Below are 25,871 nucleotides of genomic sequence, written 5' to 3'. Positions count from 1 at the left end.
TAACAACTTCCATATACCATTTCCAGGTAGAATAGTCCACGAGTCTACTTTTCTTTGACTCTTGAGAATTCTGAATGCAATTACTATAGGCAAATTCTTAGATTTTTTTTTCCCCTATTTTAGTAAAAAAACAAAAGAGTGGAAAGTATTACCCATGTGGAGTAAGGACTGAGTGGTCATAATGAACAATGGAAATTTAAAGAACCATGTGGAATTTCTGTGGCACTAATGATTTTCAAAAACTACTTGTAAATCAGTAATTGAATTCTTCTCTAAATATTAAAAACCCTTTAGACTTACTTCAATATCTGCAATAGGCATGCCAACTATCTGCTAGATTAAAAACAAGTTGACTTCACATGTAACTAACAGCAGGCAAAATCCCCAGGTAATTAAAGTTAAATGATCTGTTAGGGTGTCTGAGTACATCATCCATAAAAGAATCAGAAATTTATACAAAGTAATTAATCCAATAACTTACTTTTCTTTCTTTGGTTTAGTATTAATATCTCCTAAGACCATGATATCAGAGAAGTCTATCCGGAACTTGCTAAGCAAAGTAGCCATCCTAGAACAAAAGCAAGCATTGAGACACATGAAGGATGTATACAGAAGTATTCTTATTCTATTTAGGGCTGAATCTATATGATTTATAGGAAAAGTCTACCAGGTACTAAACAGAGTCCATCTGAATTAACTTACAAAGTAGACATCTAAATGAGTTACTGTTCATTCACAAAGTAGACATCTAAATTCTGAGTAGAAACTTGTGTTGTATTCTTTTACTTTCTCTGAATCTCTCCTTAGTATCCAGAGCAAGACATTAATAATGAAGTTTGAATGGCAACTAGTTTTTTTAAACTTAATTTTAGTCAAATTATATTGGTAAGTATATGTATTTCAGTAAAAACTAGTAAACAGTTATTTAAAAATTATTTTTGGATTATTCTTCTATCCACGAAGAATGCATATTTCAAGGTCCAACTCTGACTTTTCGGGCAAAACTGAAGCTATAACTGATGGCAGATTAAGTTCACAGCTTTTTTTTTTTTTTTTAAACTGGGACAAACATGAAAAGGAGCTCCAATAAGCCTCTAATTTTTCAGTAAATAAATACCTTTTTGGAGGCAGAGTTGGCAATTAAACTTTGGTGGTAACAACAGAAAAGTTGAAACACACATACAGGAAAAGCAATTAACAAAACAGGATTTTATTTTTAATAAAATGAGTTTTCTAAATTAAGATAACAGAAAACAAACAAGCTACAGGTTTAACTTTTAAATTACTAGTATTTCTTGCATAATTCATGATTTGAAATGTATAAACACTTAGCTCAACTCCAGTGTAAATCTACTAAGTGCCTAATATGTGTTGTAGGACCCACAAAACTCAAATCTAAGATAAGAAAATAAATATAATTCAAGCCTCAGAATGTAATGATTGGTATCAAGTATATCATGTTTCAGGAAGGGAATGTAACAACTAGAAAGAAACAGGGAAGGCGTTATGAGGAAGGTGACAATAAGTACTGGGGTTTTAAAGAATGGAGTTATTTTAACAGAGAAGGGAGGCAAGTGAAGAACTATTTGTAGTAGACAGATGAGAGCAGGCAAAGAAGTAAAAGTCTGAAATCATATATTTGTTTAGAGCAGATGCAGAAATGTAAACTGAAGTATAAGGCGTATTTGGGGGAACAGGAGATATAGACAGAAAGGAAACAGGAGGACAGATTGTAAAGGGCTCTGTCGCCTAGACTCTCTATGGTGTGTAACAGAGAAGAAGTTAAAAATATTTGGGGCAGAGGCATCACATGATCAAAGCTTTGCTTTCTAAACGTGAAATTGGGAGCAATATGCACGATATATTACGAAATGTTCAGAGATGAGACACAGTGTACTTAGAGAAGCAATGCAACCAGAACTAGAATTGTGACAGGACAGACAGAAATAAGAAAATGGACAATGCCATCCTGCATTTCTGTTGTCTAGAAGTCGACAAAATATAACGCATATACGAATATCACTTATGTGTATTTTTTACCCTGATTTTTTTTTAAAAAAAGGCTGCTTAACACTTTGATGCTGCAAGTATTTAATAAAGATTTTCTAAAATGTCAATATATTAAAAAATATTACATATAAGTAAAACAAGAATCTAAACTTAAACATTAAGACTAAATTAAAGAGAATGAGGTTTTACTTGTTTAGACTTTTCAGCTTCACTACAGAACAGAGCAACATGACATTTTCTGTGTTGTCTAATTGTTATCCCTATCAAATCTATATTGAAATAATGAAGTACTACTAGATAAATGCCCATCAATTTAAAACAGACTTACGCTCTCCGGTCATGGTCTATTCTGTTTATTTTTCCACCAATGAATACTCTGATCTTACAATCTTTCCACTTTTTCTTGGTAGTCAGAAGATAAGGTATCAATAAGGTCAAACCTGAATCATAAAAATATAACAAATCACTTATTAAAACACTAATTTCTCAATTAAGAACTTTTAATTCAAGTTAGTTGCTAAAAACACCTTTATTATAACTCAATATGAAACAAAATTGTTCTTTCAGTCCTTCCTTAATAATTCAGTCAAAAAGCCACTTGGCAGGCCTGAATAAGGAGGGAGGCCCAGTGGAGTCAGGGCCCATGCGAGGAAGGCAAAGAAATGGGATAGTGGCCTGGCAGGGTAGGGAGACTGGTTATATCAGGACTGAGGAAAAGAGAGTATTCACTGAAGCTAACGGGAGCCATGTTTCTCAATGGAATGAGAAACATAAAAAGGGAGAAGCTGGAGTGAACCCTGCAGTGTTGCAGTGGAAGTGGTTTCAATCTATACCTGTATATACAAATAAGTGTGTGTGTGTGTGTGTGTGTGTGTGTGTTTCCTACATCTGTCCACTAAGAGGGCCTGGGAGCAGTGACACCCTAGTAGAAATGGGCATATCTAATGCCCTGACCTTTGTTTCTAAATACCATTCTCCACTAAAAGGAATCAAGCCTCTTTGGATAAAGGGTGATTCAAGTGTTGGTGTAGGTAAAGTACAAAACTGAGCCTGGAACGTCTTATTTTATCAGAAAATAAAGAATGATTGGGACATGACAAATGGACACAGAAGTTATCCTAAAGAGGATACTGCTGGCCAAATCCGGGACAACATCAAAACAAACTATGAGAATGAAAAAATCATAATCCACTGAATAAAATAGGAATCCATAAGTCCACGTAGAAGTAAAGAGAAAGCTCCTCTTTATAGTTAAACACCAACTAATAAATGAAGAAATGACGGGATTGGAAAAATCATCATTTGGAAACCACAAACACACCACAACAATAGTAACAGCAAGAATAAATTCAGGCAGAAATATCAATGGATGCTAAAGATGGTGCCAAAAATAGCAGTAATGATGGTATATGTGCATAGTCTCAAAGTAACTCCCCATGCCCCAAATATAATCATAAAAGGGGGTAACGATAACTTTTTGGTATATAAACCTGGGGAAAACCACCTTACTCAATGGTCAAAGCTACCTTCACCAGTGATGAGACAAATCAACACTATGTGCCACGTGATAAGACACAGACAGAAGGGCACAGCATCACTTCTGTGATATTTCTACCCACAGAAACTAATTATGATGAATCATTAGACAGCACTCCAAATCAAGTGACATGCTACAAATGGTCTGTAATATCTAAAAAATAATGTTAAAGTCATGAAGCTCAAGGAAGGACTGAGCAACTTTCAAATTGAAGGATACTGAAGGGACAGGACAACGAAGTGTGATGCCTGATTCTGGAACTAATCCTGTTGCTTTGGGCGACCTGGCTTAACGGGAATGGGGTCAATGAAGAGTATACACCATTTCCTAGTACTACCCCCGCAACTTCAGAAAATTTAAACTTCTTAAAAACATATGTTAGCAACCTTACCTCCATCATCAAAAAGCCACCAGACATCAATAGTGTTCTTTCCCTGTTTTTTCTGAAACTGTGTACTGGCTTCAAGAAGCTTTTGGTCAGCTACATTTAAAGGCACAGCAGGGCCTTTGGATTCTGAAGGATCAAGCAGAAAAATAAGATATTAGGGAGGAGGTAAATATTAAAGTATATTTTGCTAAATTTCCATAGTTCCCTAACTTTTGTATATTCAAATGTTTATAATGTAGATAGTTGTATATATGACATCAATCATAAGGTTATAGTTGTTTACAATTTAAATATACTTTTAAAATGGTTACAGATAAATAATATCTCTACAATACCTAAACTCATCCAAATTATCTTGCCTAATTTCTAATATTTTGAAGCATTCTGAATGAAAGAGAATCATAAAAACTACTAAAGAAAATTATGATCGCTAGATTTTGATTTTTGAAAAGCTGTTTCAGGCTAACTGGGCAAATTAAGCTTATGCCCATTCCGTGAACATAATTTCTTTTGTAATCTGGTTTCTCAATAATTTAAAGCTCAAAAAAAATTTTAAATGTAACGTTGTTATCTGTAATATAAAAGACAGAAAGAAATGGGAGACATATCAATACAATCATGCAGTTATCACAATGAAACCTCTCAGTCTAAGGAAAAACTCCCTCATCTTTACCTAACTTTTGTCCCCTCAATATGTGAGGCCCAATTCTAAAGCCATATAACCACCACATCTTTCTTTGAACCACAGACAGACTGTGGGAACTCCTAGGAAGGGCACCCATCTACTGTAAGTCTAAAGAACAATTTATCAAGGGAGTTCCCATTATGTATCCCCAGGAATTAAAAAGGAAGAAAAAAAAAAATCAGCACTGACTCTGTGAGCAAGCAAATGACTACAATGAAATCCCTACACCAAATTTTAAAAGCATAAATCCACAGAAGGAAGTCTGATCACTTTTGTAGAATGTCTATCATTCACTTTTCATGCTGCCATGATGTACGCAAAACATGACGAATGATTTTGCATGATGAAATAATATGGCTACCAAACCACACTGCTCCATAACTCTCACCTCTATCTCCTTCTCATAAAATTCATGTACGTTGACATGACTGTATCTCCCAAACGCAGCAGGACTGTGAGAAATATTGTAATTTTTGAAATGAGAAATATATTAGTATCAAAATTAAGGACTTGGCTGGGTACAACTGATGGTAAAGAATGCAAGTGACACTGTAAATAAACCTATCTCAGTGTCTCTACTTATCATCTAAACCATGCAGTTTAAATTTAAAAATTAAAATACTGACTTTCAGGATTTGAATATTTCTGAAATACTACCATGATTTAAAAGAATTTGTCTTTGATTTAAAAGAATTTGTCTTTGATATATCACCTTTTCCTGGGATAATTTAATGCTTTAGTTGGCCTAATGATAATTTTTCTAATCTGCATTTAATAAAAAACTGTAACATCACCTCACCATGGAAATAAAAACCAAGGTAAAGAAAGAAAATAATAAGATTGGAGTTAAAGAATTAACAGTATGAGAAAAAGGATTAAAATAAAATGATGAAAAATGCCTGCCTTTTTTCAACAGTGGTTGAATTGGAGTCTTGCCATCCTCTTCCTCATCTAGATTATGTTTAAAAAACACAAAATATAAGTTAATTGACTTCTTAATAATAAAATAATGAAAATGTAACTAGAACACATTTATAAATAAAACACAGTATGAAGAAACAGTGTGAAAAATAATTAAGACTGAAGATATTTTCTACACTGAGTGTTCAGGATTTGAAAAAGCAAACATATTTTAGACTCCTCCAACAGGGCTACTGAGTAACACCCACCCCTAAATTTCATTCCTGTAAAACTGACAAAAACTTTAGAACTTTTAAACTTTTAAACTTTCATACTTGAAATCAGTTGCTCTGGCTTATAGAGTAGAAATATGATATTATAAAACTGATGTTGCAAGTAATACATAAATTTCAAACATGCCATTGTATCACTGTGCAAATGACAAGTAATTTTAGAAACACTTGATAGATATTTGGTATTTGTAAAAATTAATCACCACTTGAAATATTTAGGAGTTTGATCAGAGACAAGAGTCTTTTGGTTTATATAAAATGCCAGGTTATACAGGAGTGATTTTTCAAATACATAAATTTATATATATACATATATGTATATGTGTATATATACACACATATATACACATGTGTGTATATGCATGTATATAGCATATGTCAGTCCATTTATATTTACATATCTATAAATATTTCCTAGGGTTAATAGTTTTCCTAATCTGAAATTTTTTTCGTATTCTAAGCTGTACTATTTGTTTAAGGCACATAAAACTCCCAACTTGGACAGGAAAGAGTACACTGCAGTGGGCTCTGAGTCAGACTTCCAGCATTCCAAGATTACCTCTAACCCTTCTTCTAGCTGTGTGACCTTAAGCTAGTTACTTAACTCCTCACTTTCCTCTTTTGTTAAAAGGTTGAACAATACCTACCTCTTAAGGTTGTTATATTGCAAGCATTAATGCACACAGCTCAGTGCCTAGCACAAAACACATATTCAAAGGGTACTCTTTCTGTCCCTCTGCATACTGCATGCCTCAATAAGACAGACGTACCAAATATAATAACGATACCAGAATGTTTATAATTCTGAAGACGTTTAAAATTATATAAACTTTCCTATATTTTCTATACTAATTTTGAAAATAATTGGCTAAATAGAAAATAAACACAAAATAAAATAAATGCTATTTTTGAATGCTAATTTTTATGCCTGTTATGGAACAAGAAACATTTCAATTATTACATTTAATTTAATAGTATTAAATATTATTGTTCGTATAAAGTAGATATTTGATATTATCTATCTTTAATGGTAATAAAAAACATTTATAAATATAACTATGGACATTCTGTATTCATTTCAAAGAGCTCAGAAATGTCAAGGAAATCTTGACACTTAAAAATGATTTAAACTAAGTTAAAGGCATTTACACTTTTATAATAAAAAGATGAGTAGAAATGTACTGACCCAGTTCCCTACTCTATAAAAATAGACTTCATAAGATTGTGACATACATTAATGAGCTAATGAATGGATAACATCTACTACAATGTGAGAGGAACAGTAGATGCCTGATAAATATATTACTTCTTCTCCTCCTATCACAGTTTTACCTATTAATTCCTAACAGATTCCGTAAAGAAAGGATCTGTTTTAGGTAAGAGAAAAGGACAACAATAACAAATAAGAGGAAATGAAAGAATGTATACCACAAACTAAAAATAAATGCAGGAACATAAGAAGAGTTATCAGAACCAGTTTATAGAATTTTGAGGTGAAATAGAAAAAAAAAGATTATAATCAAGCCAGCAAAGAACTGATACGGAAAATGGGTCTCAACTAAACTCTCAACTACCACTACTCTAAGCAAACAAGGTAAATAAGGAGGAAAGAAAAAGCAACATTAATGCTTCTAAATAATCTAGAAGAGATTTCAGAGAAAGGAGTTATCCAAGGTTATCAATTTCAGAAAAAGAATGGTAATTATTTTACAGGAAGCAAAAGTATGATACTGTTTGATGATTTACAGTGCAGAGTTTTCTTGTTGCATGTCAGCTGGGAGTAGGACAGATGGAGATACTAGACTGAACAGAGGTAGGAGAGTGAGGGTGGGAGAGTGAGATTTGGAAGTCATTCCTCTTTCCTTCTCATAAACATGACATAGAGATTTGTGGATGAAATTATCCCAAAGTCTCAGGAGATTTGGAAATCTTTTTGTGGCTTAAACCACATTAGCCACCAGGAGTATTTATGTCTGTAATTATGGCCCAACAGTTCAGCAGCCAAACGTAAATTGCTCATTTCTTGGGAGGAGACTACATTGAGGAATAAAATTGCACTTGATTTTTTACTACATTGTTTTACCTGAACAATACCAGGTACAGTAGATGTAAAAATATTCTGAGTATCTCAGCACATAAACAAAACCCCTGGTATTGAAGTGTCTTGATTTATCAAAAAAATTATGTAAACTAATTTTATAAACCTCATTCCTTTCAGTGTTATCATATGCTATACATACATTACTCCAAAACTACCATGTTTCTTTCCAAGTTCAGATTAATCTATGCTTCAAATTAAAATTAAGTATAAATAAAAACATACAAGAGCATATTAGTATATAATTAACTGGCATGGTTTCTGTTCTGTGATCTACTTAATACCTTAAAAATAATTAATCATTTGTAGCCATTTTTGAAAGGCATAAATTTTACCTGAGCAACTAGAAATGAACAATACACGTTTGAGAACTGGTTACTTTGTAAGACATGCCATATAATAAAAACTATTTCTTCCAAAATTAAAACATTACCATTAATAAAATTTCTTGTTTGAATAAAAATTACCTTTATGTGTAATGGATTTTTCACTAGATGGTTTAGAAGTATCTAAATCTGATTTTTTACTATACTCCACACTTAGTACCACATCCTTGACACCAGGAGATTTCTCTTGTGATGACAGTAATTCTTCTGTAGACATAAAGTATTCAAAATGTTATCTGAATCTTTTAACCAAAGAGGGCATCATGGTATAATATCAATTAAATGACAATTTTAAGCAAAGTTTATAATGATAATGGTAAGTTTATAATGAATAATTTCTTATTATAAACAAATGTGACAATCAATTTTGAAATGACTATTCAACTAAATACCTTTAGCCACAACTAACTGTCAGACATTTGAATTAGGTGATGGGGAATCAGTAATGAGTAAGATGTACAGAACATAAGAATCTGGTAGACAAAAGAATGATGTATAAAATGTGAATCAACTCTAAAAGTCATTTACACATGTAAAAAATGTAGAATGTGACAAATGTTCATATACATATAAGATGACAGACAACAGTGAAAAATTATACCCATGACTATAGAGCCAAAACTAGGGGATAGAGTTCTTTCCTAAGCTCATGGTGAAAGTGCCGTCTCTATTTTTAAATCACTTTCTTCATTTTCTGTTTTTTGGGAAGGAGTTAGTAAACATTTAGCTTCCACAATAAAAAAGATTTATCATAAAGACAAACATAATATGAAATTGATCTTCTATCCATAATCCTCATCACTGATATGTGTATATTAAGAGAAATAACAATAGAAAGTATGTAAGCCTCGGTGCCAGCACTATGCTAAGAGCTTCATAGGCAGTATCTTCACAATAGCCCTATGAATAAAGATAAGGAAACTGAGGCTTGGAAGTCAACAAATGTGCCCCAGCTACAAAACTACTAAGAGAAAAAGCTGGAATTTTTAAAGCATATCTGACTCTACAGCCTATGCTCTTAAGCCCTGTGCTAAAGCAAATTCCTGTCTCCAAATCTTAATGATGAATAAGGAGGCTTTCAAAACAATTCTTATGATTATAAACACTTGAAAATATTTTCTTGAACTTCCAATCACATTTAAATCTTAGCAAATTACAGAGTATATCATTTATTAGCCAAACTGTGATGTTTTGGGGAGTGAAAGGGAACCCTACCAATAATTATGCAGAGTTAACAGGTATCCTAAACCAAAATTACTGTTAAGAGCATAACAAGCATAATAAATAGTATTTTGCAAGGCCTACTCCAGAGTAAGAAAATGCATTTTCAGCAGGCCATACTTTTGTGTTACATGGATAAAGACCTCAAAGCATTCCTTTCAGAAATGTACAATACCCTTAAAGTGGTGGGGGGAGTGGGAGGATTAGAACAGTTTAAACACATGACCAGATGACGAAAGTTCATTACATGCCTCTCAGCTATTTAGCCTTAGCTAATTTTGATGACCTGGTTAATTAACTGATAAGGATAAAATATTAGGTACGCAAATTTTCTTAAACTTACAGTATTTTTTAAGCTACCAGGAAATCATTAGAGGGTATGGAATTTTCCATAGTTTTTATAAAGTTGGCAAAAGCGCTAAGCATACTTTAATAGGTTTTAAGCTTAATGAAAAAAAATTTTTTAAAAGCTTAAAAAATTATATAGTTTGAGAGGAGATTAGTGGGTGTCAGGGGTTAGAGAACAGGGAAAGAGTATGAATGGAAGCTATAATGCAGTAGCACAAGGGAGATCTTTGTGGTGATGGAACAGCTCTGTATCTTACATGAAACAACATATGTGACAAGTGAAACAGAACCACACACATGTGCTTGTGTGCACATTTGTACACACAAGTGTATGTAAAACTGGTGAAATCTGAATAAGGTATGTAAATTGTCCCAATGTCAATTTCCTGGTTTTGATACAGAACTATAGATATGATGTTACCAGTGGGGGAAACTGGAGGAAGCATACACAAATTTTTGTGAATCTATAATTATTTCAAAATGAGAAAGTTAAAAAATATACTTATAGAGTCTTTTCTGAAGAAAGAGTAAATGATATAACAAAGTTTAGTTTTTCATTATTAATATGCCTCTATGTACAAAGTATATCTTCCATAAACATGAAAATGTCTAAAATGTTTTCCTCTGATTATTTTATTTATCATGTATTTTTATAACTTTGGCCAAACTACAATCATAACTAATGTTTGTTTCTCTTAAACTTCAGATTTGAATTGAATTTTATTCTATTAATAATTACTAGCCACCATTCAGGTTGGTACAAAGAGAAAATACAAACTTTGGTAGAGCCAATCAGATCTGATCTTTAAATGCCATACAATAAGTATATGACACATATTAGATGGTAAATATTAAAATTATTAAAGAATTTGTAGAATTATATATAATTTTCTAACAAAGTAATTTATATTTTTAAGATAAAAAATGTATTTCAAACAAGATTTACCTTGTCCTTGAAGATGAGATATATCCAGACCCTCTTTTAGGCGGATAACTACTACTCCGTATTGTATATCAAAGGCGTCACTGTAACAAGAAAAAAATAATAAAAAAATTTTTTAAATCACAAAAATTTCTGTCTCCTTCTCTATAAAATGAAGGCAATAGTAGATGATCTCTAAATTAACTTTCAGCTTTAAGTATCTGATTCTTATAATATGCTTTAAAAATTAGTGACATCCATATGTTAGTTTCAAATCCTACACCATTCCTTTTCCCCTTTTCTGTAATACCGCTAAAATCTACTTAAGTGTAGATCTTTATAGTAGTGATATTCTACCTACAGCAGCTGTTTAAAGCAGTAACTGTAGTTTTCTCTATCAGAAACAGAACAGAATTATGGAAAAACAACTTTCAATAATCCCATCATAGTTAATTTAGGCTTATACCTTTAAAGCCAAGAGAAATACATGAAGACAAAGAAGACAGGTTCTGAGAATGAGAGCAGGTTGTAGAATATGAAGGGATCACTTATCATTTATGAAAGAAGGGTGCTTTTCAAGTAATTCAAAAATTTTTACAAAACAGGTTTAAAAAGTAGTCCTAAGGTTATATATGCATTTGCGGACATGTATTCACATGCCCTTTTAATTTTTTAAAACACAAACAGGAACATCTTATACACAGGTAAAATACATTAAAACCTTGAAGACAACTCTAAAACCAGACTTAAATTCCAGAAACTTTAGTTAAGATCATAAATCATGAAGACCTAAGTTCTTAAATCTACTGAAAGAATTTCCAATTGTAAAACTTCAGGTTGGGGGCTTCCCTGGTGGCGCAGTGGTTGAGAATCTGCCTGCCAATTCAGGGGACACGGGTTCGAGCCCTGGTCTGGGAAGATCCCACATGCCGCGGAGCGACAAGGCCCGTGAGCCACAATTGCTGAGCCTGCGCGTCTGGAGCCTGTGCTCCGCAACAAGAGAGGCCGCAATAGTGAGAGGCCTGCGCACCGCGATGAAGAGTGGCCCCCACTTGCCGCAACTAGAGAAAGCCCTCGCACAGAAACGAAGACCCAACAAAACCATAAAATAAATAAATAAATAAATAAATTTAAATAAAAAACAAAAAAAACAAAAAACTTCAGGTTGTTCCCTGGAGTGGCAACAGGCTTAGATTTTATCCTTTATTATTATTTTTAATTATACAAGTAATCAATATTCATTATATGCATATAAAAATGATACATTAACCTATAGCTAGGCATATAAAAAGAAAAAGCTAAAAACTAATAAAATGATCAAGTTTTTGCTGCTATTGATAAATAGAAGAATGTGTTCATGGTATAATATGTCATTGTAAAAGGTCTTTTATCATTGTTGTTTTAAATCACAGGGGGACAATTTTGGCCTGATTCTTCTGTTGAATTTTAACAAAGGTCAAGAGAGATTCACTGGAGAAAAAATTAATAGACATGTTAACCTTCCTCTGCTGTACTGTGAAAGATCTAATTAACTATTAGAGAAGAAATAACTACAAGTATTTTAAAAAATAGTTAATAAAGTAATTGAATCAAAATCAATTTCCTTAAAGAAAATCCAGTGAATATAGCTCTTAGTCTACTTCAGACTAAAAGAGCTAAATGTTTTTTGCTATAAGGTATAGAAATTTCTATAATCTATATAATTTCTTTAAGTTATAGAAGTTGATTTACAGTTTCAGACCCTCCATACTGTTAATACATCCATAGTAAATAAAGTATACCTCAGCTGTTCAAGGTATTTAAAATCACAACCAGAACATAAGTGTCACAAAATAAAAGAGTAAGCAGTATCACTGCTTTAAAATAGCCATCAACGTCTATGGTTCCAGAAACCAGAGAGCAATATTTTACCTATCTTGAAACTGCTGCTTGACATATAATACTTGGATTAATACTTGACTCTCAGAGCAAACATTCACTTCAGTTCCTAAAAGATCAGTGTCAGAAAAGACTCCTTTCTTTCAGCGCTCCCATTATGACAAACTACAACTAATAATGAATGAATTATTTGCAAAAATGTCACTTTTTCTATTTTCTAGGATAATTACTCCATCTCACTGGTCTTACATCTTCAAAGAGAAAAAGCATACTCTTTGGCTCAAGGCCCACATGATGTAGTCTTTCTTTCACAGTCTCCTTCTTTCCCTAATCCCCATGCATACAAAGTACAGACTACAGAATTAGAAAGGGAGAATGAAGTGCTGTTTACGAAAAAGTTAACAAACCCAAAGCCAAAGACCAGTCACAACCTCTGACAAACCAGCAGAGCTTGAATTTTACTAAAAACCATTTAACAATTACTTGGGAAATCTTAACTATCGTATATTTGACTAATGAATACAAAGAGATTTATGAAAGTAAAGTATGAGCTCTGGTTACTTCCACAAAGATGTTTCAAGGTAGCTATGAAAACAAAAGCATTATATGTGATACAGGCAAATAATTATATGGTTCTACCAATAGATACAATAGGAGCTCCAGGAAGGGAAATAACTCCAGTGAGTTAAGGATAAACAGAAAAAAATTCACAGAGAAATAGGATTTGAATCTGGTACTAGAGTTATTTTGCCAAATATAAATTTTTTTTAAAAAATGACAATTTTTATAAAGAAATACTTTATAAGGAGTGAACAGTTCTATTTCATCAGCATCTATGACAAGAAAAAGACTACTCTTCAATCAAGTATGATGTACTAAGAGGGAATCCTTATCCTCTATAAAGCAGTATGAATGAGATAAAGAGATTTGCTAAATAAATACTAGGAATACTAGAAAAAGTACTTTTCAAGATTAAAAACAAAATATGACAAAAATAGAAAGAAATTTTATTCTTTTTATTAAATAACTCAGTCCCAAAACACCTTTGTAATAGATTAAACAGATACGTATCCAAAAATTAATAACATGGATAGATTAAAATCAGAAAGACAAAGTAACAAAAGGATAAGAACTCATTAGACAACCTGTAAGAAGGAAATTAAAGTGATGTAAATCAAAACTAAGCTGTCTTATACACATCATTGGAAATACCACTGAAAAGTGAATAGTAAACTCAGAACTTAGTACTTCAAGGGGGTGGAAAAGCAAACATATAAGTGCATTTTAAAAAAAGAAATGTAAATAACTTCCAAATGATTATTTTCATTCTTATGCTTCTACTAGAAGAGACTATATGAGAAACAGACTTCAAAAACCAGTGCAAGCTTTCAAAATTAATATTTTCTGAATCAACTAAGTTACTGAATTAAAAGGATACTTACTGAAATAAGTTTATATACATATCCACATCCCTCATATCTGCTTGCAACCAATCTTTCTTAAATCCAAGGACAAGTGTGTTTGGTTTCATACGCCCAAGACCAGCAGCCTAAAACACAGACAAAATACAACTTTAAAGATATGCCATTCACAAAATGCTTTTTAAATGACAATATCCTAATGGACAGCTTCTAAACATTTTTATTTTTAACGTGTTTTTATAAATTTATTTATTTATTTTATTTATTTATTTTTGGCCGTGTTGAGTCTTCGTTCCTACGCACGGGCTTCCTCTAGTTGCAGCGAGCGGGGGTTACTCTTCGTTGGGGTGCGGTGGCTTCTCTTGTTGTGGAGCACGGGCTCTAGGCGTGTGGGTTTTAGTAGTTGTGGCTCGCCGGCTCTAGAGCGCAGGCTCAGTAGTTGTGGTGCACGGGCTTAGTTGCTCCACAGCATGTGCGATCTCCCCAGACCAGGGATCAAACCCGTGTCCCCTGCATTAGCAGGTGTATTCTTAACCACTGTGCCACCAGGGAAGTCCCTAAACATTATAAAATTGTGTACCCTTATCAGCAAAAATAGTTGAGCATCCAATGCATGCATATTTATAAATTATATATACATTAATCATATTACTTATGATTAAACATACACAAAAACAGAAGATAAAATTAAACACTTGAAAAGTTCTAAATGTATATTTTGTACTTTTATGATTTATCAGAATTTTCATTTTTAGTAAGGGAAAGATGATGGAATATACTTAACCTTTCATAAAAATCATAACAATACAGTGGTATTCCCAGTTACATATTTTGCCATTAAAACCTAGAAGCAGAAGTCCAAATTGAATACATGCGTTGTTGGCTACAGTTCAGAATTCCATCAATTTTTTCTTGCAACTTCATGTAGAGTTGCAATTCAATATGCTTATACAAATATGCTCCCAGATCCAATTAATTTCTTCTTTTGTAATTTTTTTAAAATTAATTAATTAATTAATTTTTGGCTGCATTGGATCTTTGTTGCTGTGCACGGGCTTTCTTTAGTTGCAGCGAGTGGGGACTACTCTTCATTGTGGTGCGCAGGCTTCTCACTGCGGTGGCTTCTCTTGTTGCAGAGTGTGGGCTCTAGGCACGCGGGCTTCAGTAGTTGTGGCACGCGGGCTCAGTAGTTGTGGCACATGGGCTTAGTTGCTCTGCAGCATGTGTGATCTTCCCGGACCAGGGCCTGAACCCACGTCCCCTGCACTGGCAGGCAGATTCTTAACTACTGCGCCACCAGGGAAGTCCTCTTTCGTAATATTTTAAAACACACTAAAAATTCTATTCCCAAGGTTGGGTACACACATAAGATTTTTTTTATTACGGTAAAAGATAAATAAAACAGTTTCCCATTTTAGCCATTTTAAGATGTACAATTCAATGGCATTAATTACATTCACAGTGTTGTACAACCAACCCCACTATCTATTTCCAAAAGTTTCTCATCACCCTAAACAGAAATTCTGTAAACACTAAGTAATAACTACCCATTCTTTCCTCCCTCCAGGCCCTGATAACACCTAATCTACTTTTGTCTCTACGAGTTTGCTTATCCTACATATTTCCTATAAATGGAATCACACAATATTTGTCCCTTGTGTCTGGCTTATTTCATTTAGCATAATGTCTTCCAGGTTCATCCATGTTACAGCATCTATTAGAACTTCTTTCCTTTCTATGGCTGAATAATATTCCATTCTATGTGTATACCACATTTTGTCTATCCATTCATCTGTTGATACATGCTTAGGTTGTTTCTATCTTTTGGCTACTGTGAATAATGCTGCAACAAACACTGACCTACAAATATCTGTGTGACTCCCAGCTTTTAATTTCGTTGGGTATATGCCTAGGAGTAGACTTGCTGGATATACAGTAATTCCTTGTTTAGACTTTTGAGGAACCACTAAGCTGTCTCCCACAGCAGCTGCATCATTTCACACTCCCACCAGCAAGGCAAAGGTTCCAATTTCTCCACATCCTCAGCAACACTTGTTAGTTCCTGTTTGTTTGTTTACTTAATTACACACATGCTAGTAGTGTAAAATGGTATCTCACTGTAGCTTTGATTTGCATTGCTCTAATGACTAATGATACTGAGCATTTTTTCATGTGCTTATTAGTTATCTTTATTTCTTCTTTGGAGAAATGTTTATTCAAGTTATTAGCCCATTTTTTAATTGGGTTGTCTGTCTTTTTGTTGCTGCTTTAGGAATTCTACGTATTTTTTGGATATTAAACCTTATCAGATATATGATGTAAAAAGATTTTCTTCCATTCTGTAGATTGTCTTTTCACTTTCTTGATAATGTCCTTAGATGCACAAAAGTTTTTAAATGTGATGAAGTCGAATTTGTTTACTTTTTTGTTTTGTTGCTTGTGCTTTTGGTGCCATATCTAAGAATCCATTGCCAAATTCAAGGTCATGAAGATTAACCTCTATGTTTTCTTTGAAGAGCTTTATGGTTTTAGCCCTTATATTTAGATCTTAGATCCATTTTGAATTAATATTTTATGTGCCATGAGGTCATACTTAAGTTTTTATAGGTGATATACTTAAATCATTTTTTGTGAAAGATTAAATTAATTCAAGTACTTACCAAGTGCTGACCATGTGCCAGACACTGTCGTAAAGACTCCGGATAATTAGGGAACACAAGAAATAAGCCTAACCATGTAAAGTTTACATTTATTTTCAAAATGTTCTATCCATGCACAAGTTTCTTTCAAAAAATAAGATTTTTTTTTTCCACTCTACTATAAATAATGCTTTGCCCTCAGGAGACAGATAAAGAATATTTATTTTTATTTTAAAAACTGTTACATAGCAAGGTAGCCACTAACCACACAACATAATTTTGATTTTTTTGTTTTTTTTGGTAAAAGAAAACCAAGAAATATCTTCAAATTTTATTGTTTTTTAATGAAGTAAGCTACAAGATGACCAGCAACTTCTTGATGGTACAAAACACTGTCAGAGTTACACCCTTTCTCATCACAAACTTTGGTCACAATCTTATTATAATTAAAAGGTTTTATATTTGTAAAATTAACAGTAACATTCTGAGGTACTCTGTGCACTTCTGTTTTCAACTTCATTATCGTAATAACTTTCCCTTGAATGACTGAGTAAAGAAATTTCACATCTATCAGTCATCCTAAATCCTTTGTAAATTCTAATCAAAGTACCTATTCAGTTAGAAGTAATGTTTTCAGTTTCCATAAAACATCATGTGTTTTAAAGAAATAACATTACTGAAAATATGTCTTCTCTGGAACATATTCCTTTTGGCTCATAGAAAATCAGTTCTTCGTGGACTTCCATAATTGAAACTGATATAGCAAAATGCAGTCATCTGAAGCTTATTACAAATAGCTTCAGTTTCAATCAAAACATTCTCACTGTGTTGTTTTTTTGAATCGTTAGCAATGTTTTCTGTGAATCTTCCACCAGAACTTGCTGACAAGAAAGGCATTTAGTTTGTTATAATATTTTTCTGTGTATCATCATAACCATTTTTACTGTAGCAGAAAGAACAACTCTTTCCCCAATATTATGTAGCTTTTTATTTCTGTCATGACTATTATGTAAAACCATTTCCAAACATCATGGTTACCTAATTTAGTTAAGTACTGCCATGAGATTCATATTTAAGAATCACTAACAAGAAATGAAGGAAACAACAGCAAAGATCAATAAAACTAAAAGCTGGTTCTTTGAGAAGATAAACAAAATTGATAAACCATTAGCCAGACTCATCAAGAAAAACAGGGAGAAGACTCAAGTCAATAGAACTAGAAATGAAAAAGGAAAAGTAACAACTGACACTGCAGAAATACAAAGGATCATGAGAGATTACTACAAGCAACTATATGCCAATAAAATGGACAACCTGGAAGAAATGGACAAATTCTTAGAAAAGCAGAACCTTCCGAGACTGAACCAGAAAGAAATAGAAAATATAAACAGACCACTCACAAGCACTGAAATTGAGACTGTGATTAAAAATCTTCCAACAAGCAAAAGCCCAGGACCAGATAGCTTCACAGGCGAATTCTATCAAATATTTAGAGAAAGCTAAAACCTCTCCTTCTCAAACTCTTCCAAAATATAAGCAGAGGGAGGAACACTCCCAAACTCATTCTACGAGGCCACCATCACCCTGATACCAAAACCAGACAAAGATGTCACAAAGAAAGAAAACTACAGGCCAATATCACTGATGAACATAGATGTAAAAATCCTCAACAAAATACTAGCAAACAGAATCCAACAGCACAATAAAGGATCATACACCATGATAAAGTGGGATTTATCCCAGGAATGCAAGGATTCTTCAATATATGCAAATCAATCAATGTGATAAACCATATTAACAAACTGGAGGATAAACACCCTATGATCATCTCAATAAATGCAGAGAAAGCTTTCAACAAAATTCAACACCTATTTATGATAAAAACCCTCCAGAAAGTAGGCATAGAGGGAACCTACCTCAACATAATAAAAGCCATATATGACAAACCCCCAGCCAACATCGTTCTCAATGGCGAAAAACTGAAACCATTTCCTCTAAGATCAGGAACAAGACAAGGTTGTCCACTCTTACCATTATTATTCAACACAGCTTTGGAAGTTTTAGCCACAGCAATCAGAGAAGAAAAAGAAATAAAAGGAAACCAAATCGAAAAAGAAGAAGCAAAACTGTCACTGTTTGCAGAGGACATGATACTATATATAGAGAATCCTAAAGATGCTACCAGAAAACTACTAGAACTAATCAATGAATTTGGTAAAGTAGCAGAATACAAAATTAATGCACAGAAATCTCTAGCATTCCTATACACTAATGATGAAAAATCTGAAAGAGAAATTAAGGAAACACTCCCACTTACCAGAGCAACAAAAAGAATAAAATACCTAGGAATAAACTTACCTAAGAAGACAAAAGACCTGTATGCAGAAAACTATAAGACACTGATGAAAGAAATTAAAGACAAGACAAACAGATGGAGAGATATACCACGTTCTTGGATTGGAAGAATCAACATTGTGAAAATGACTCTGCTACCCAAAGCAATCTACAGATTCAATGCAATCCCTATCAAACTACCAATGGCATTTTTCACAGAACTAGAACAAGAAATTCCACAATTTGTATGGAAACATAAAAGACCCCGAATAGCCAAAGCAATCTTGAGAAAGAAAAACGGAGCTGGAGGAATCAGGCTCCCTGACTTCAGACTATACTACAAAGCTACAGTAATCAAGACAGTATGGTACTGGCACAAAAACAGAAATATAGATCAATGGAACAGGATAGAAAGCCCAGAGATAAACCCACGCACATATGGTCACCTTATCTTTGATAAAGGAGGCAAGAATATACAATGGAGAAAAGACAGCCTCTTCAATAAGTGGTGCTGGGAAAACTGGACAGCTACATGTAAAAGAATGAATACAGAACACTCCCTAACACCATACACAAAAATAAACTCAAAATGGACTGAAGACCTAAATGTAAGGCCAGACACTATAAAACTCTTGGAGGAAAACACAGGCAGAACACTCTATGACATAAATCACAACAAGATCCTTTTTGACCCACCTCCTAGAGGACTGGAAATAAAAACAAAAATAAACAAATGGGATCTAATGAAACTTAAAAGCTTTTGCACAGCAAAGGAAACCATAAACAAGACGAAAAGACCACCCTCAGAATGGGAGAAAATATTTGCAAACGAAACAACTGACAAAGGATTAATCTCCAAAATTTATAGGCAGCTCATGCAGCTCCATATCAAAAAAACAAACAACCCAATCCAAAAACGGGCAGAAGACCTAAATAGACATTTCTGCAAAGAAGATATACAGATCGCCAACAAACACATGAAAGGATGCTCAACATCACAAATAATTAGAGAAATGCAAATCAAAACTACAATCAGGTATCACCTCACACCGGTCAGAATGGCCATCATTAAAATATCTACAAACATTAAATGCTGGAGAGGGTGTGGAGAAAAGGGAACCCTCTTGCACTGTTGGTGGGAATGTAAATTGATACAGCCACTATGGAGAACAGTATGGAGGTTCCTTAAAAAACTAAAAATAGAACTACCATACGTCCCAGCAATCCCACTACTGGGCATATACCCTGAGAAAACCATAATTCAGAAAGAGTCAAGTACCACAATGTTCACTGCAGCTCTATTTACAATAGCCAGGACATGGAAGCAACCGAAGTACCCATGGACAGATGAATGGATAAAGAAGATGTGGCACATATATACAATGGAATATTACTCAGCCATAAAAAGAAACGAAATTGAGTTATTTGTAGTGAGGTGGATGGACCTACAGTCTGTCATACAGAGTGAAGTAAGTCAGAAAGAGAAAAACAAATACCGTATGCTAACACATATATATGGAATCAAAAAAAAAAAATGGTTCTGAAGAACCTAGGGGCAGGACAGGAATAAAAACACAGATGTAGAGAATGGACCTGATGACACAGGGAGGGGGAAGGGTAAGCTGGGATGAAGTAAGAGAGTGGCATGGACATATATACAGTATCAAACGTAAAACAGATAGCTAGTGGGAAGCAGCCGCATAGCACAGGGAGATCAGCTCGGTGCTTTGTGACCACCTACAGGGGTGTGATAGGGAGGGTGGGAGGGAGACGCAAGAGGGAGGAGATATGGGGATATATGTGTATGTATAGCTGATTCACTTTGTTATAAAGCAGAAACTAACACACCATTGTAAAGCAATTATACTCCAATAAAGATGTTAAAAAAAAAACTGCTTTAGCATATTATGCTAAATCCATTAAAAATAGTCATTAAACGTTACATTAATTAAAGAATGTTGATGACAATGGAAATGTTTATAATAAAATATTGGCTGAAAAAGAAAAAGAATCACTGACAAAAGTGCAGAGTTTTGGCTTCATGTTCTAGATGGTTAGTTTTTAAAGTTGAGCTAATAGTGATGGCTTTAAATTATCATTAGTTAATTTAATATCATGGCATTATATATATGTGTGTATATATAGTTGGAAAGGGGCTACAGGACTTGGGTATAATTTATATTTTAAATATTCGTATTGGCAATGTTATTTCGGTCTACTTTTTGTTTAGAAAATTAAAAAAAAAATTGCTGTTTACCTCAAAATGTGGCTAATGAAGAAGAGGAAAGGTTTCAGAAATACTCAGCATATATTACAGGATAATTCTAGACTAGCTTTGCTCAGGAAAAAAGGTAGTTATAGCTACACTAAGAGTAAATGAGATCTACTTGATTTAAAGGGCATCATGATGTAATCTGAATTTTTTGTAAAAACAAGAGTTTTTTGCTAATTTAAAATGAATGTTTAAAATTGGATTGACAATCAAGTGGCTCCTGCCTTTTAAAAAAAAGGAAAGAAAAGAAAAGAAAAATCCATTTAAACAAAGATGTTAGCAGTGTTAATGTCTTACTGCCAAAGGGCCCCATAAGCAAGTTATTGACAAGACTACCTCTCCTTAAAACAGTGAATCTCTAAATAAATGCTTATGATTATAACTAATAACTAGACAAATGAAGGGACAAAGAAATGAAAAGTCAGAATGTAAAGTATAGTAAAACAAACCCATCTAAAACAGCACCTCTAGAACTATAAAATAAGTCACTGTATAAAGAAATCAATGTCCAAGAAACTATTTTGACAAAGATTATAAACCTCTAACAGACATAAAGGCATTTGCCACTTTATGTAACAGGTTTCGAGAAGGTTCGAAGGAAAGAGAAGTACACTCAGTGGCAACTTACACTAAAACTTCAGTGATTAGTTCTAAAGAGGCAATTCACCTATCTGTAAGGATATTTTAAACAGTTCCTCAGACAGCTCTGCCACTGGAATAAACCATCTCCTGGGCATCTCTGTAAAGGGAATAGCACTTGCCAGGTTTATAGGGCAGTCTCAAAATGACACTGTTCTATGCATGCTCCCTTTGCCCCACACTGGTGAAACTGTCATGACCCTCGGGGCTGAGTATGTTAGGCAGAGGAGAATGAATAAGGAGGATGGTTCCTAACGCTCGGCCAATTTACGATATCATCATTTATACCGCAGAAAACCTCGAGGGCAGTGGTTCTCAAAGTGTAGTGCCTGGACTGGACCAGCAGCAGCAGCGTGATCACCGGGAAACCTGTTAGAAATGCGAATTCTTGGGCCTCACCCCAGACCTACTGAATCACTGTAAAGATGGGGCCCAGCAGTCTGTGTTTTAGCAAGTCCACCACGTGATTCTGATGCAGGCTGAAGTTAAGAACCATTGCTGTACGTAAACATTTTCATTTCCTTCATAACATTTATTAAATACATAGAGTAGTTATCAAAGTATTCCTGTAAACTGCACAAAAGCAAGCAAGATTTACCCACTAGAAACAACCTTATGACCAGGGGTAGCATTCCGTTTGAAATATTTATATATTTCACATACAAAAGCGAATAAAGTAATAAATAATCATGTATCCACCACTCAGCTTAAGAAAATAAACTTCACAAATACACATCAAGCACCCAATGTATCCTTTTCAAGATCTCCCTGTATTTTTACTATATATTCCATTATCTAGGCATATATACGTATGAATTTTTAAGTTACATATTTTTAAAAATTTACAGTATCTTCATATTATTCATGTTCTTATTTTAACTTGCTACTTTCCTTAACATTTCTGTCTGAGGTTTATCCTCATTGATATGTATAGTACCTTTTCACCACTATATGGAATTCCACTGCATGATTATGCCACAATTTTCAATAATGTGATTAATGGCTGTTGAAGTTACTTTAATTTCCTTTTCACTGTAAGAAATGATAGTGCTATGAAACTTCACATAGCCTTCTTCACATGTGTAAAATTTCTCTGTGGTATACACTTAAGAATGGAATGTCTCAGGGTATCCACACTTTTCAAAGATGCAGAATACTGCCAGGTTGCTGTCCCAAGTGATTGTCCAGTCTACATTTACTACAGCAGTGCAAAGATTTCCAAGTGCTCTACACCATTTCTAACACTTGGTATTGACAGACCTGATTCTGATCAATCTGACGGGTATGGAATAAAGCTGTACTGCAGTTTTAATTTTTACTTCTGTCATTTAGGTTTCCTCTTCTTTGCATGTCTTTTGCTATTCTTTTTTTTCTCTTATAGATTTAGTATTTCTTTATATATTGTGGACCATATTCTTTTGCTGGTAACATTATCTTCTTTAGGTCTGTGGCTTCATTTTTTGTTTTCATGCTTTCTTTAGAAGCACAGTTTTATAAATGTTAACTAAAAAATAATTGGTTTCTTCTTAATAATTCAACTTTTTGTGTCTCATTTAAAAACTTCTTCCCTAGTCCAAGATCATAAAATTATTCTCTATTTTCTTCTAAAAGCTTACTAATTTTGCCTTTCATGTTTAGGTCTTTAATCTATCTGGAAATTTTTTTTGTTTGGTCTTTATAAGGATGTGTTATATATTTTTTTCACATAAATAATCAATTATCCCAGCTCATCTTTTCAATGTCACCTCTGTCATGTATTAAATTTCCTATATGAGTGGCTCTATTTCTACTCAGTTGAATTGTCTGTCTCTACTTCAATACCACAATGTCTTAATCACTATAGTTTTATGCTAATAAGGCTTTATATCTGGCAAAGCAATCCCACTCCCACCCCTTATTATTCCTGAGGATTGCCTATGCTATTCTTAACCATGTGCTTGTCAAGTTTTAAAAAACACAAAACAGAAAGGGCCCAGTGACAGCACTGAGTCCCCCACCTCTACTTTAACAAAGCAGCTCCACAATCGACACAGTCAATGGGCTTTTGCTTAAGCTTTCTTTTGAAGAAAGAGGTTCCTATAAAAATAAGTTGGCAAACACTGTCTCCCTACAACCTTTAAGGGTTGAAGAAACTGAGTTTCTGAGAAGTTAAATAACTTGATTGGTCCAAAATCCATAATAAGGAAGTAGCAGTGCTAGCATTTAAACCTAGGACTGATTCCAAATCCCACATTCTGGTTACTAGGACACACACAAAACCGAAAGAGAAGTCTAAGTTTAGCACCAGTAAAATAATAGTGAGAAATATAGTAGGGAATTAGAATTTTTAAAAAATTAAATAAGGACTTCCATTACTTAACACAACAGGGAGTGAATGGGAACTATTTTAGGAAAAGGACAGAAATAGGCTAAGATAATTCACAAAGAGGTTCTTCACTGTCAGCCAACAGCACAGTATTTCTGTAACTCTCAAATTACACAAATTGTAGTATTCTACTTCAGTAAAGATATTTTAAAGATTTATGATTTTTATTAATGTGAATATGAAACCTGGAATAAAAAAGTTTTTGAAAGCTTACACAAAACTAAAATACCGTCATTTGAAAGATGTAACAAATTTACCTGCATCAAATATTGTGCACCCTCTCTCAAATCATCTGCATGTACTGGAGCATAAAAAGCCTTCATTTTGTTTTTAATAAGCCATCGCTGATATTTGGCTTGATCAATGGACATCTCTTTCATAGCTTGTCTTCGAGGGCCCTTTAAGGTAAAAATATTAATAACGTCTTTAACTGAAAGGTAATCTATTCCCCTTTTATAAAAATCCTCCTGTTATCTTGGTTTAAACAAGGTGTCTAAACATGGCGGTGGGGGGAGAAGGGAAGTATAATGATAGCGTTTCATTTTCATGTCAGTGAATTCTTTCCAATAAAGATTATGAAAAGACAGTGTTGATGGAACAAAGACACAGAGGGTGCCAGTAGAAGGAAGAAGAGGAGAGGAAGAAACAGACTTTGAAAAATAAATGTTTTGATACTAGTAAATGAGAGAAATTATAAATCATTGAAAATGAAGAAGAGATTACACAGAGAAAAATAAGAGCTTTCTGTTTTTCTATGGAAAGTTTCCCATCTTATTTTTTGTTTGTCTCAAATGTCTGAGTTGTTCATTCTCAGAAACCTAGAAGTATCATTACAAGTCAAAGTGAGCTATATATACACATTTTTTCTTTGTACTTCTGTTAAACGATGAAATGACACAAGAAAGGAAGTGAGCTTTTTCAACTTGCCATTCTATTTTGATCCTTGTAAGCAACACATAAAATGTGTTACATGTTTTACCTAAAATGTATTAAAAAAAAATCTAAAAATAAGATTAAAAGTACACCCTAATTATACACGAATAAGACAAGGAAAAGTACAATTTATCTTTCCTAGTAGAATAATTTCCCCTTTGTAATTTCTTATGCTCAAGACCCCAACCTGAATTGATCTACGTGGAGATAAACTGTGAAACTCCACAGGTCCTGAGTGGAGTCAGTGTCTCAGTGTGTTCTTCCACTATCCTACATACACACACACACGCACGTGCACGCACACTCACTTTGCTACTATACAAGTAGAAGATCAACTCTAGCAGGGGCTGGGACGTAGGGCATATAACACGCATTTCTAGCACCAAAATAAAATGAACAGTAGAGCCTGGGAGATAAGTTAATCTGGCAAATACTCCAATTTCTTATGCAGAAAAGGTGATCCATCATCTAGTAATTGTTTTCAATAGCCAAGATGCCAAAAACAAAAAACTACTTTTGGATGACCGTTTACCCCTATTTTTAATAATTTCCTTACTCATGAATAAAACTAAAATGAATGAGCAATTAAAGTGTTTGAATTT

At 33.7% G+C, this 25,871-nt stretch overlaps 1 protein-coding gene across 1 annotated transcript in view; it reads right to left on the bottom strand.

The window, feature by feature from the left end:
* Positions 1 to 25,871, bottom strand: part of SLC12A2 (solute carrier family 12 member 2) — a 106,629-nt gene that overhangs the window by 5,489 nt on the left and 75,269 nt on the right. The window contains exons 17-24 of the mRNA XM_061188120.1: positions 24,594 to 24,734; positions 14,109 to 14,215; positions 10,813 to 10,892; positions 8,379 to 8,504; positions 5,524 to 5,571; positions 3,939 to 4,061; positions 2,339 to 2,450; positions 482 to 568 (exon numbers count right to left, since the gene is read on the bottom strand). Coding sequence (XP_061044103.1) covers positions 482 to 568; positions 2,339 to 2,450; positions 3,939 to 4,061; positions 5,524 to 5,571; positions 8,379 to 8,504; positions 10,813 to 10,892; positions 14,109 to 14,215; positions 24,594 to 24,734 — 824 coding nt within the window. The remainder of the gene's footprint in view (positions 1 to 481; positions 569 to 2,338; positions 2,451 to 3,938; positions 4,062 to 5,523; positions 5,572 to 8,378; positions 8,505 to 10,812; positions 10,893 to 14,108; positions 14,216 to 24,593; positions 24,735 to 25,871) is intronic.

This window comes from Eubalaena glacialis, chromosome 4 (assembly GCF_028564815.1).
Source record: "Eubalaena glacialis isolate mEubGla1 chromosome 4, mEubGla1.1.hap2.+ XY, whole genome shotgun sequence".
In the NCBI taxonomy this organism is placed as follows: Eukaryota; Metazoa; Chordata; class Mammalia; order Artiodactyla; family Balaenidae; genus Eubalaena; species Eubalaena glacialis.
Note: the sequence above shows the minus strand (reverse complement) of the source record. Positions and strands in the feature narration are given on the sequence as shown.